Consider the following 13,260-nt stretch of genomic DNA (forward strand, 5'->3'; position numbering starts at 1 on the left):
TAATGTGAAAGATAATTTTACGCTGAGTAAATGGATACCTAACATGTCATGCTTTAAAAATACACACACTTGTGGAATGGCTACAAACTACGGTACTTAAAAATCTTCATAGACGACACAAAACATTTCTACAGGTTACCTATTTAGAGGTACAGAGGAGGTATTGTGCTAGAAGTATTGCTCTCACTCCAACGATAGCGGCGATACCTCACATTGTTCGGGATTTCGGCCAGCCAGCGGACGTCCTGGCTAGTGGTTCGCAGTGGTAATTTCCTTGACTAAAAATGTTTTAGTCGATTTACTTAGTACCACTTTAGTCAACTAAAACATTTCTCAGGCCTCCCAGTGAGATGGGAGAGCCCAGACGAGCTGCGTGAGGGGGGGTGACATCCCCTCCCGCTGCTTGTAATAACAGCCAAGATTTGATTTTTTTAGCCGCATCAGTTGTTGGTTGAAGAAAGCCAACCGTCCGCTCTAAGAAACGGTACCGGGTAGATGCGTGCAGCTACAGGCATCACCCCGGTACAACCCCTTAAAGCCAAAAGCCACATATTTGCCTTACATCGGCGTGAAGGGATTAAGCATTATAAAGAACAAGGAGTCTTGGAAGGCCTGGTTTACACCTATGCAGTTTGCTTTTAATCCGTTTCTGCAGTGCTTTTTGCGTTTTTGCATATGTATTTGTCATGCGTTTTTTTTACAGTTAGATGTTTTTGTTGTTAGGCAGATTAAAAAATGCATCACGTGCATTTCTGCAGCATGTCCATAAATTGCCTCTAATAGTGCAGTATATCCAACTCAATTTATTGTTAAAGAAAGTATTAGGCCTCGTACACACGATAGGTTAACCAGAGGACAACGGTCTGATGGACCGTTTTCATCGGTCCAAACCGATCGTGTGTAGGCCCCATAGGTTATTTAACCATAGGTTAAAACAAAGCCAACTTGCTTTAAAATTAACCTATGGATTTGATGGGAAAAAAACGATCGTTAGAAGGCACAACCATTGGTTAAAAATCCACGCATGCTCAGAATCAAGTCGACGCATGCTTGGAAGCATTGAACTTCGTTTTTTTTCAGCACGTCGTTGTGTTTTACGTCACCGCGTTCTGACACAATTGTTTTTTTAACTGATGGTGTGTAGGCACGACAGACCATCAGTCAGCTTCATCGGTTAACCGATGACAACGGTCCTTCAGACTGTTCTCATCGGATGGACTGATCGTGTGTACGAGGCTTTACAGTCACTTAATTAATAATAAAAAAATTAATGTCAGTTTATTCCAGCGTTGCCAACCAGCTAGGTGGCCACCACGTCCCAATGTGCGATGACATCACACATCTCAAACTCCTCTCAGGAGCGATGACAACGTAAATTGATGACGAAACACGTAGGGGCGTTGGAGACGTGATGGCATCATGCATCGGGATGTGGCAGCGATTTTGCTGGTTGTTAACGCTGGGATATACTGACTCAAGTGAGTGTAATACTTTTTAAACAATAAATTGACTTGGATATACTGCACTGAGAAGCATTTTATTCCTCTTTATTTTATTTTTCTACATTGGGGAATCATCGGAGAAGCTGATTATAAGTGTACCTAGGAGAAGGGTGGCAAATTAACCCCATCTGAGATCTTTCCAGGATTGTTTTGAGACTGTGCATTTGACCTTCTTATGTGTTCATACCGAGCACCTTTAGATTTATTCTGGAAAGGATAATTATTCCCCTCTTTTTATGTTTTAAAATATTAGATGTGAACATCTGATTGCATTCATGGCGCTGCACTTTTAGTGTATTGGTGTTTGGTAATGGCCAATGGCAGATACTGGAGACCAAGGCTAATGTTGACCACTGTCCTATGTTTTGAAATGACAAAAGATGCTATTGTACGAGAGACACAGACATATTCTGGTATGACCAATGATGACTACACTCTGCTGTAGACCATTCAGTAATGAATGTATGACAGTATGTATCAGGTAGACAAGGTCTGAAATTTACCATTTGTAGTTATTCTGTATGTGCATGTGTACCTCATACGTTCCCTATGTAAACAGGAGTGGGATCCACTGCTGCCTAAAAGAAATGGCAAACCTTTTCATGTTTCTGTACAGATGACTGAACTAAAGAAATGAACACTTGTTTAATTATTAGGTGTTCATCTCACCTTAAGTTATCATTTTTTGCATGGAACCACAGTATTTGAATGCTTAGACTTTGGTTCATCATAGGAACACATGTTTAATCATGTAAAAGAGGAAAATAATTGTGGAATGGATTTAACATGCTGCTTGGGGCACTGCATCTGTCAATAATGTTACTTTTTTTAAATTTGTGTTTGTGCCAGATAATATTGTAAAGGCCATACGGACTGATGACAAATATAGTAAATTACCAGATTTTTGTTTTTCTTGTTTTAATGTTTTACTCTGGGTATTTCCAGTTAATTACGTGCTTTACTGTGTGAATATGTACACTCTGGGGCTAGCTCCAAAACATCCCTATGGCTAACTGGATACTGTTTTACAGGAATAATCACATGTCTGAGGAATACTTAAAATGACTTAAAAAAATAAAAATAACAAAAAGAATAATTTGTAGGTACCTAGTAGGCAAGTCTCTTCCATCATACCAAAATGTGGGGCCATGCTGATCTTCAAAGCTGCAAACCTTTATGGTAGTGTTAAAGTTTGTTGCTCCCCACTGACTCCCACTTATTCCTTTTGGACCATCACTATGATGCTTCATTTAACTATTCAAAAGTAAGTAGGATGGGGTGAGCAAGCTTTAACACAACCAAGAAGTACCTGCTTTGGGAATCACAATAGCTCAACATTCGAAGCTGGGATTTGCTTTTAGCACAAGTACCAGATTTGCAAATTCTACTTTAAATAACCCCATAGATTTAGACATTGAACGTTAACTTACCCCGCCATGGAGGTGAGTGAAGACTGAAATAGCTGGCTGTCATTCTCTTTTATTTCAGCAACAAATTACAGAATTACAGCCGTTATGCAGGTCTGGTGAGCCTTATATGTAAAGAATTTACACCTCTTATTAATTGACCTCTTATTATTCTGGAGGAAACTCCTTCTAGTAAGCGTATGGACTTATTTGTGGTGTTAGAGCACCGGATCTGCATAATTTTTTGGCACTTATGGTTCACCTAATAAATAAGAACAAACCTACAATCCCAAGCAGTGCCGATCCTGACCTCCCTGGGGGCCCTAAGCAAAATGACATGTCACATTAAAGTTGAGAAGTGGGGGGGACATGTCAATTTAAGATTAAAGTTGGGGGGGGGGGTGTTGGAAATGACATCTTACATTAAAGTGAGAAGCGGGGGGTGCTGACTTCTTACCTCTTCTCCCATGCAGCCAGCGAGTTGAAAAGCGGGGTGAGGGGCCAAAAATTTATTCTTACCAGGCGGGGCCTCTAGAAATTTGGGGGGCCCTAAGCAGCTTGCATAGTGAGCCTATAGAGCGGATCGGCCCTGATCCCAAGCTCGTTTGTAACTTGGGCCCTGCCTGTGTGTGTGTGTGTGTATATATATATATATATATATATATATATATATATATATATATATATATATATTTATTTTTCATGCATATCAGTTTTGATTACAATTTAAAGGGACAGCACGCCTTTGTTTGCTTTTACCTTGTACATGTGTTAACATATCCTGACACTAGTTAGCAGCTTTCCTTACTGTATTACATTTTCACATTACTTTTTCAAAGTTTAATATTAATCAGTAATTCAAACGCATAACGGAAAATTGTATACTCACCTTTCCGTAATTTTCCTTTCCTGACGCATCTTCATGGCAGCACACACTGGGGGGTTGTGACTCCGCCCCCACAACCTGACAGGATTGGTTAGCTATAAATTCGAAGGGGAGACACCCGGCATCATTCTCCGTAAATATCATCATCATTGAACAACATGGTGGGCAGCTGTGTGCTGCCATGAAGATGCGTCAGGAAAGGAAAATTACGGAAAGGTGAGTATACAATTTTCCGTTTTCCTGACGCATTCATGGCAGCACACACTGGGAAATAACTCGCTAGTCGGGCGGGTTTAATGCAAAAGTATTTTATTCCCTAGAGAGCAGAAGAATTGGCCCTGATGACAGATCTGCCAAATTCGGCCGTAGCCAAGAGAGCGGCGTCCACCCTGTAGTGGGAGATAAAGGTATGCCTGGAAGACCAGGTTGCTGCTCTGCATATAGTTTCCGAAGAAACACCACAATATGCTGCCCAAGAGGTTGCCACTGCCCTGGTTGAGTGTGCCCTGACGCCTTCCGGGATCTCCATCTGCTGAGTGGAATACGCTTTTTCAATAGCCCTGACCAGCCAAGAGGCGATGGTGCGAGAAGTAGCCGCCTGGCCTTGCCTGGCCCCGTGAGGTATAATCAGGAGGGCGTCTGTTGATCGAAGATGGGTAGTAGCCGACAGATATTTGGAAATTGTAGATTTAATGTCCAAGGCATGAGGTTCGCCATTCTCGTTGGAAAGGCATGGTAAGACAATGTCCTGGTTGTAATGGAAGGCCGAAGTAACTTTGGGCAGGAAACGGTCTGATGGTCTCAGAATCACCCTGTCGGGATGAAAAATCAGGTATGGCTCCTTAGACATGAGAGCTTGCAACTCCGACACTCTCCTTGCCGAGGCAATGGCAATGAGGAAGGATAATTTTAAGGTTAGATCCCATAGAGAAATCGAGTTAAGTGGGAAGAAGGGTGGATTGGAGAACGCCTCGAGGACCACCGAAAGATCCCAGGACGGGAAGGACGGTCTTCTGGGTGGTCTGATCTTTACGCATGCCTTTATGAACTGGACGATCAAAGGATGCAAGGCCCACCTGGTGCCAGTTTTGGGCGGACAGAGCGGAGATCTGTACCTTTAGGGTGCTTGAATTTAGGCCCTTGTCAATTCCTGTTTGCAGGAACTCCAGGATCTGGTAAGGATCGGGTGAGACGGGGTTCCAACCTTTGAGTTGCGCCAACTGGGCGAATTTTTCCCAAATCTTGGTATAAATGGTGTTCGTGGAGGATTTCCTGGCTTGCATTAAGGTTGTTATAACCGCCTGGGAACATCCTTGTTCCCTTAGTCTAGCCCTCTCAACCTCCAGGCTGTCAGGTGGAGCCTGTCTGGGGCTGGATGGAGAGACCGACCTTGGAGTAGGAGATCCGTTGTAACTGGAAGGTGGATTGGAGGTCGGGTATTGAGCTGTAGGAGCGTTGTGAACCACGGTCTCCTCGGCCAGAATGGTACCACTGTGATTACTGTGGCCGACGACCTTCGGAGCCGAGATAGAAACCTCGCTATTAGAGGAGTTGGGGGGAAGATGTACCCCAAACTGAAGTCCCATGGGTGAAGGAGGCAATCTGTCCCCCTCTGCTGTTGGAAAGGGTACCCTGGAAAGGAATCTTGAACACTTGGCATTCGCTGGTGTTGCTGCCAGGTCTATCTCCGGAACCCCCCAGGTTTCCGTCAGAACGGAGAACTCCCGGGGGTTCAAGGACCACTCGTTGTTGGATAGAAGTTCCCTGCTCAGAAAGTCGGCTAGCGTATTCTGTGCTGCTGGGACATAGACTGCTCTCAGGTCCAGAAGATGTATCTGGGACCACTCCATTATGGGGCGAAACTTCCTCCAGAAGAGTGAGGCTTCGGGTACCGCCCTGCCTCTGGATGAGGCTACCGCCACCCTGTTGTCCATCCGAATTAGGACGCTCTTCCCTGTAGAAGAGGCGCAAAGGCTAAGAGGGCCTGGAATGCCGCTCGGAGCTCCAGTATATTTGAGGACTGTCCCCGAGGCAGGGAAGTGCCAGTGACCCTGGGCAGTCTGAACCAGGTAGTGAGCCCCCCAACCTCTCTCGCTGGCATCGGATGTCACTATCTCGGTTCCGGAGGAGCTATGAGCCTGAATTCTTCTGAGGTTGGAAGGGCAAGTCCACCACAGAAGGGAGTGTCTTACATGACCAGGGGATGCTGAATGGGTTGGTGCATTGAATGCTCCGTCCAATGCCTGAGAAGGTGTTCTCTGCAGGGTTCTCATGCGCCATTGGGACCATTGTACCATGGGTATGGTGGATGACATCGAGCCCAGCATACTTAGGCAGGTTCTGGAAGACGTGAGACTGGAGGACAATAGATTCCGCACTTTCCGGACTAAGGGATTCACCTTCTCTAAGGGCAGTTGTACCCTGTTCTGTTTCGTGTCCAATTCTGCCCCCCAGGTAAACCATGGACTGTGATGGCTGAAGGCTGCTCTTTCGCCAGTTGATTAACCAGCCAAACTTTTGGAGGGTCGAGATTAGGATCTCTCGCTGGAGGAGAAGGGTCTCCCGATTTGCTGCCAAGAGCAAGATATCGTCCAGGTAATGATGCACCCGCAGCCCTTCTCTCTGAGGAATGCTATGAGGGGAAGCATCACCTTTGTGACGTCCTGGGAGCCGAAGAGAATCCCGAATGGTAGACATCGGAATTGGTAGTGATGTTGGCCGATGGAAAAGCGCAGAGAACTTCTGGTATGCGGGATGTATTGGCACATGGAGGTAGGCGTCTGACAGGTCGATCGACAGCATCCAGTCTCCGAGATTCACTGCCAGGAGGATGGACTGGAGACCTCTCCATTTTGAAGGCCTCTATCTGAATCCTTCTGATGAGCCGCTTGAGGTCCAGCACGGGACGAAAGGTCCCCTGATTTCTTTCGTACCAGAAAGAGAGGGGAATAAAATCCCCTGCCTCTTTGGTGCGAAGGAACTTCCACGATAGTCCTTTTCTGAACTAGTTCTAAAATGTATTGAGTGAGCAGTTTCCTTTTGTCTAGGGAAGACGGTATCTTGGTGGGTTGGAAGGTAGTGTGAGGCAACACCCCTATAAAGTTCCATCTGTGGCCATACTTTATTGTAGAAAGAGTCCATGGGTCCTCTATGTGGTCCGACCATATTTGTGCGAAACTGCTGAGCCTGGCGCCCACCTGTGCTGGGTGGGCAGGCAAGACTTCAAAAGGACTTCTGCTGGTCCCCTGCAGCGGTGGCCTTAGGCTTCTGCCCCCTCGTAAAGGGTGGGCGGTTAGGTCTCCATTCTCTCCTGAACTCTTTACCGGGGCGATAGGATCTGGCCTCCCTGTACCTCTCAGGTAGATTACGCCTGAAGGTAGGACCTCTCTGAGGCTTGGGTCTTCTGTCGGAGGGAATAAGCCCCGATTTCCCACCAGTGACCTTGGAGATTGCCGAATCTAATTTTGTGCCGAACAGGTTCGTGCCATCATATGGTATCCTGCACCAGTTGGCTTTTGAAGCCGCGTCAGCGACCCAGGGCTTTAACCATAAGGCTCTGCGGGCCATAACTGAGGCCAACATGGACCTGGCCGAAGAACGGATGATGTCCACCGAGGCCCCCGCCATAAAGTCACCGGCTAGTCTGATCTCCTGCAAGGAGGATATGACATCCCCTCCATCCGCACCTTCCAGGAGGGCCTTCTCAGCATTGGTTGCCCATGCGGAAATGGCCTTGGCGACAGCTGCTGTAGCAATAGCTGGTCTACATGCTCCCCCCGACGTGGAGTAAGCCTTCTTTAATTCTAGGTCGATCTTACGGTCGAGAACATCCCGGAATGATACTGCGTCCTCTATTGGCAGAGTGACATGCCTGGCGAGTCGCATATAAGAAGCATCCGACTTTAGAGTCTCTCAGAGGGTACAGTTTAGAGAGTTTGTTGGACAGACCGGGACGCTTGTCCGGCTTCTCCCACTCCTCCTTAATGAGGTCTTCCAATTCTTCGATGAAGGGAAACAGTTCGGGATCCCTCCTTAATTCGGGGAAATATTTCCCAACCTTTAGTGGTTCCGTCACGGGTTCTTCCCAACCTATTGTCGCCTTGACCGAGCGGGCAAAAGGTTCGACTAGACAGAAGTCAAATCCGGACACAAGTTCTCGATCTTCATGATCGGAATGAGCCTCTATTAGTTGGGCATATGGGCCGGAGGCGGATGAAGTGCCCGGAGTGGGCTCCTCACAGACCAAAGGAACTGAGGTCCACATTGATTCCTGCGCTGACTCCCCCACGAGCTGTTGCGAGGAGAAATCTGTAGTCATCCTGGCGCTCGTCTCCTTTTCTCTGGTTGCTTCATTAAAGCAAGTCTGACATGCTAGCTTTCCTGGCAAAGCATTAGCACCGCACACCCAGCAAGCGTTTGCTGCAGGACGGGTATGATAATGCTCGCGGTGAGATGAGGGAGACCGTCTGCGATGAGACCGGCTGTGACGGGAGCGGCTGCGGCGTGATCGGCTATGCCTTGAGCGATGGTAGCGGGAGGAAGATCTTGACCGACTCCTGCGGGATCTCCTGCTTGATGCATGCCTGGACCTCTCCCTGCGCCGTGGGCTTGCGTCTCTAGGCCTGATGGGACTGCAATAGAAAAGGCAGTGATTAGCGGCCGGCTCTCTTTTTTGTCTCTTCTCTACTTTACCTAATAGTATGACGGTCTCCATACCTTGTTTGCTGAATGTGGTCTGCGAGGGCAGTGGGCTCCATAAGACATACAAGGAAGGCAGCAGATTGCGGATAGCTGAAAGGAAGCAACAGGTGTTTAACAGTGGGAAAAGTGCAAGTGCAAGGTAAACCCTAGAAAGGAAAAGGCACCTACATACCCTGGGAGAAAATCCGGTGAAATTTGGGCAAAGCAGCAGCCTTGGGGAAAAAAAAGGAATTTTCAGCCTTTTTGAATCTGGCGCCGCCGTCGCGGCGTTGATGACGCAATCGCGCATGCGCAGTAGCGTCCCGCGCGCCCCGGCGCCATCTTGAATGAGGGCGAGGGAGACCTCCGGCGTCATCACTCTGCTGCGCGCATGCGCAGTACGTCTGGGGAACGCGGCGGCTGCGAGGCACTACAGGGCTCAGAGAGCCTGCTGCTGAGGTACTGTTTTGAATTAATACAGAAGGGAAATGTGTGAAGGAACAATCAGGGAGCCATGTGAACATAAAAAAACGAGCATAATACTCAGCAGGAAAAGGGGAGAGATAGAATGAGCCACACTGCCAGTCTAAGCTTATTTAAAGCTTGTATATAAGCCAGGGATAGCCGGGATTTAACCCCTGAGACCACCAGAGCGGGGTTCCCCCTATAGAAGCTCTATTAGAGACTGTACAAGGGGGACTTCCAAACAGGAGAGGCTGAACCTGCTGGGGCGATAGCGGTAGGAGACAAGCTGTACGTCCATGTCCTGCAGGTGAGGATAAAAAAAGAGAATGATGCCGGGTGTCTCCCCTTCGAATTTATAGCTAACCAATCCTGTCAGGTTGTGGGGGCGGAGTCACAACCCCCCAGTGTGTGCTGCCATGAATGCGTCAGGAAAATATTTTACACTGACCACAAGTATTGTTTGCATTTATATGTAAAGAATTTACAAGCTAATTTGCTGACAATTATAGGTCTATGTAGCACACATGAAGACAGACCTAGAGTGACAATATAGAGATTTCTGTTAAATTAAATCTGTGTTAAGAAAAAACAGGGCTGCCAACCTTTCCTCTGGAAAATGCAATGGCTACAATAAGGACCTCTGACCTTACTGACTTGCCAGAGACAGCCAGGCAAGTCGAATTTTCAGAAGGAATGTTATTGACAGCCATAATCTGTGGTAACGTCTTGTGACATTTGTGATAAAAAAAAATAAAATGGTTGACTTGCTTAATTAATTGCATGTCTTTTTCCTTTAGTTTTCACCCTTTCAACCAAGTGTTTTGGCATCATGCTCCTATGATTTCACCGTGAGGTAGGACATTTTTTCATTATTAAAACATTTATCCATCTTAATATTCAACATTTAGCTCTGGCACATTGTAGTGTTATTACTGGGTCCCTGGAGCCTTTTGTGTTTTCTGTACTCCTCCTTTCTGTGTACAGTATTAATTGGATTCACAATGATAACAGCTCTTGCAAAGGTAATCTCCTCTGACAGGTGCTGTTATAAACATTTTCCCACAGTTTTCCAGGGTGACGTTGAACATGCACATATAACTAAGGAATTGCTATGTGTAAGTTAAATTAATGTAGAAAATGACATTTGTTTTTATACAATAGATGTAGGTCTCAAAGCTATGTATGCATTTTGTGTGCTTATATGAGTGCATTCAAAGTTTGTGCTACCAGTAACAGTTTGTCTATATTGCCTCCAAGCACATCATTGTCACTGACTGATAGTCTAATAGTATTGATGGTAAACAAACCAATCAAAGAACTCTTTGACAGCCTTCTTTTTCATTGTGTGTCATTTTGTATCTGTATTGAGATAATTATAGTATTTTTTCAGTTGCTATTAAATGCCACTTAAAATGGATACTGGGGGGTAGATTCAGATAGATTAGCGGATCTTTAGATCCGCGTAATCTATCTGATTTACGATCCGCCGGCGCAAGTTTGAGAGGCTAGTGCAGTATTCAGAAAGCACTTACCTCGAAACTTGCGCCGGCGGATCGTAGGGGGAGTGTAGTATTTAAATCAGGCGCGTCCCCGCGCCGATTTAACTGCGCATGCGCCGTCCGCAAATTTTTCCTGTGTGCATTGCTCCCAATGACGTCGCTAGGACGTCATTGGTTTCGGCGTGAGCGTAACTTGCGTCTAGCGCTTTTTTGAATCGACTTACGCAAACGACGTAAAAATTCAAAACTCGGCGCAGGAATGACGGCCATACTTAACATAGGATACGCCTCACATAGCAGGGGTAACTATACGCCGGGAAAAGCCGAATGCAAGCGACGTAAAAAAAAGCGACGGGCGGGCGTTCGTTTCTGAATCGGCGGAAATCGGCATTTGCATATTCGTTGCGTAAAAAACCGAAGCCCCACCTAGCGGCCGGCGGGGAATTGCAGCCTAAGATCCGAAGGTGTAAGTCACTTACACCTGTCAGATCTAAGGGAGATCTATGCGGAACCTGATTCTATGAATCAGCCGCATAGATCCGACCGTCGGATCTCAGAGATACGACGGCGTATCAGGAGATACGCCGTCGTATCTCTATCTGAATCTCCCCCAGTATTTTTATTATTGGTAAATGTGGGTAAGCTCAATTATTTTTATTAGACGGGCAGCACAGTGGTTAGCACTTTCTCCTGACAGCACTAGGGTTGTTTGAATTCGAATCACCACACTACCTGCATGAGTTTTGCATGTTCTCCCTGTGTCTGCATGGGTTTCCTCCGGGTACTCCAGTTTCCTTCTACACTCCAAAGACATGCTGGTAGGTTATTGGTTCCTGTCTAAATTGGCCCTAGTATGTGAATGTATGAATGTGAGTTAGGGACCTTAGATTGTAAGCTTCTTGAGGGCAGGGACTGTTTTGAATGCATATTAAATATGTAAAGCGCTGCATAAATTAATAGCGCTATATAAGTACCTAAAATAAATCAATATTTCTTTTCTAGGGATTTCTACTCCTTTCACTGTCAATTAGGTTAGGAGGTCTCATTCTGTATCATTGTGAACAAGATTCCTCACCTCTTATAGGGGACATAGGTGGAATTGAGAAATACAAAAAGTGATGGTAGCTTTCACCTAAAATTTAAATATTAGTATTTGGTGGACTGACTGATTTTTTTTTTTTTTTTATGTGATCGCTTTTTGAAATGAACCTACACTTCAAACACATCAGAAGGCTGAAAATTGGCATATATGTGTGTATTTTTGTAGTCAATATCATTTATTGTTTAACCACTTGCTGCCCGCCCATTGTAGATTGACGTCGGCAAAGTGGTTTGAATATCCTGACTGGACGTCATATCGCGGCGATCGTTGTTGCAGGGTGTCAGTCTGACACCCCGCAACACCGATCTAGGTAAAGAGTCTCAGACGGAGACTCTTTACATCGTGATCAGCCGTGTCCAATCACGGCTGATCATGATGTAAACATCAAAAGCCGGTAATCGGCTTTTCCTCACTCGTGTCTGTCAGACGCGAGTAGAGGAGAGCCGATCGGCTGCTCCTCTGATGGGGGGGTTTGCGCTGATCGATTATCAGTGCAGCCCCCCCGAGGATGCCCACACTGGACCACCAGGGATGCCACTAAACCACCAGGGATGTCTACCACAGGTATGCCACCCTAGACCACCAGGGATGACAATCATAAAAAAAAGGATGCCAATCAGTGCCCACAATGGATGCCAATCAGTGCTCACTATGGGCATCACTGATTGGCAGGCATTATTGTTTGGCACTGATTGGCATTCATTAGTACAACACATACATTAGTACGTTAGTGCCACCTATCAGTGCCCATCTATGCCCATCCATGCCGCCTATCAGTGCCCATCCATGCTGCCTATCAGTACCCATCTATGCCGCCTATCAGTGCCCATCCATGCCGCCTATTCGTGCCCATCCATGCCGCCTATCAGTGCCGCATATTAGTGCCCATCAATGCCACCACATCAGTGCCACCTCATCAGTGCTGCCTTGTCAGTGCAGTACCATCAGTGCCCATCAGTAAAGGAGAAAACATACTTATTAACAATGTTTTATAACAGTAATAAAAAAAATTCTAAATTTTCGGTCATTTTTTTTTTTTTTTTTGCAGAAAATAAAAATCCCAGAGGTGATCAAATACCACCAAAAGAAAGCTCTATTTGTGGGAACAAAATTATAAAAATGTAGTTTGGGTACAGTGTAGCATGACCGCGCAATTGTCATTCAAAGTGCAACAGCGCTGAAAGCTAAAAATTGGTCTGGGCGGGAGGGTGTATAAGTGCCCTGTATGGAAGTGGTTAAAGCTGCATGTGTTTACTGTTTAGTAAGGTAGAAAATTAGCAACATTCTCAGCTGTCATGTGCAATTTTTTATATATGTCCTCCAACCTGTACTGCTTATTATTCTGGACGTTCATTAATTATAGTTCTTGATCTAAAGAGAGTTATTTAGCTGGCAGCAGAGATTGGATATTCTTTACATTCCTCATTTTTTTCTGTGCATTCCCCATTTGAAGTATTGTGCTTAGGCCTTCACAAACTGAAGAAAGACCATATGACAGAGGCCACAGGCACCCATTCTTTTGTCCTTCAGCTTTCTAGACCTTAAGAAGTAGGTAAGCACAGTTATCCAGAACTGTAAAAATGCAGTGTATGTATTTAAAGGGTATTAGCCGGATTCAGTAAGACTTACAACGGCGTATCAGTAGATACGCCGCCGTAAGTCCGAATGCGCAACGTCGTATCTTTAAGCGTAATCTCAAACTGAGATACACTTCACTGTT

The 13,260-nt window shown here is 45.8% G+C and overlaps 1 protein-coding gene across 1 annotated transcript in view; it reads left to right on the forward strand.

Moving 5' to 3' along the window:
• The window catches only part of PEX7 (peroxisomal biogenesis factor 7), a 323,869-nt gene that overhangs the window by 178,546 nt on the left and 132,063 nt on the right, over nucleotides 1–13,260 (forward strand). The window contains exon 8 of the mRNA XM_040350504.1: nucleotides 9,737–9,792. Within this exon, the coding sequence (XP_040206438.1) occupies nucleotides 9,737–9,792 (56 nt within the window). The remainder of the gene's footprint in view (nucleotides 1–9,736; nucleotides 9,793–13,260) is intronic.

This window comes from Rana temporaria, chromosome 4 (assembly GCF_905171775.1).
Source record: "Rana temporaria chromosome 4, aRanTem1.1, whole genome shotgun sequence".
Classification (NCBI taxonomy): Eukaryota; Metazoa; Chordata; class Amphibia; order Anura; family Ranidae; genus Rana; species Rana temporaria.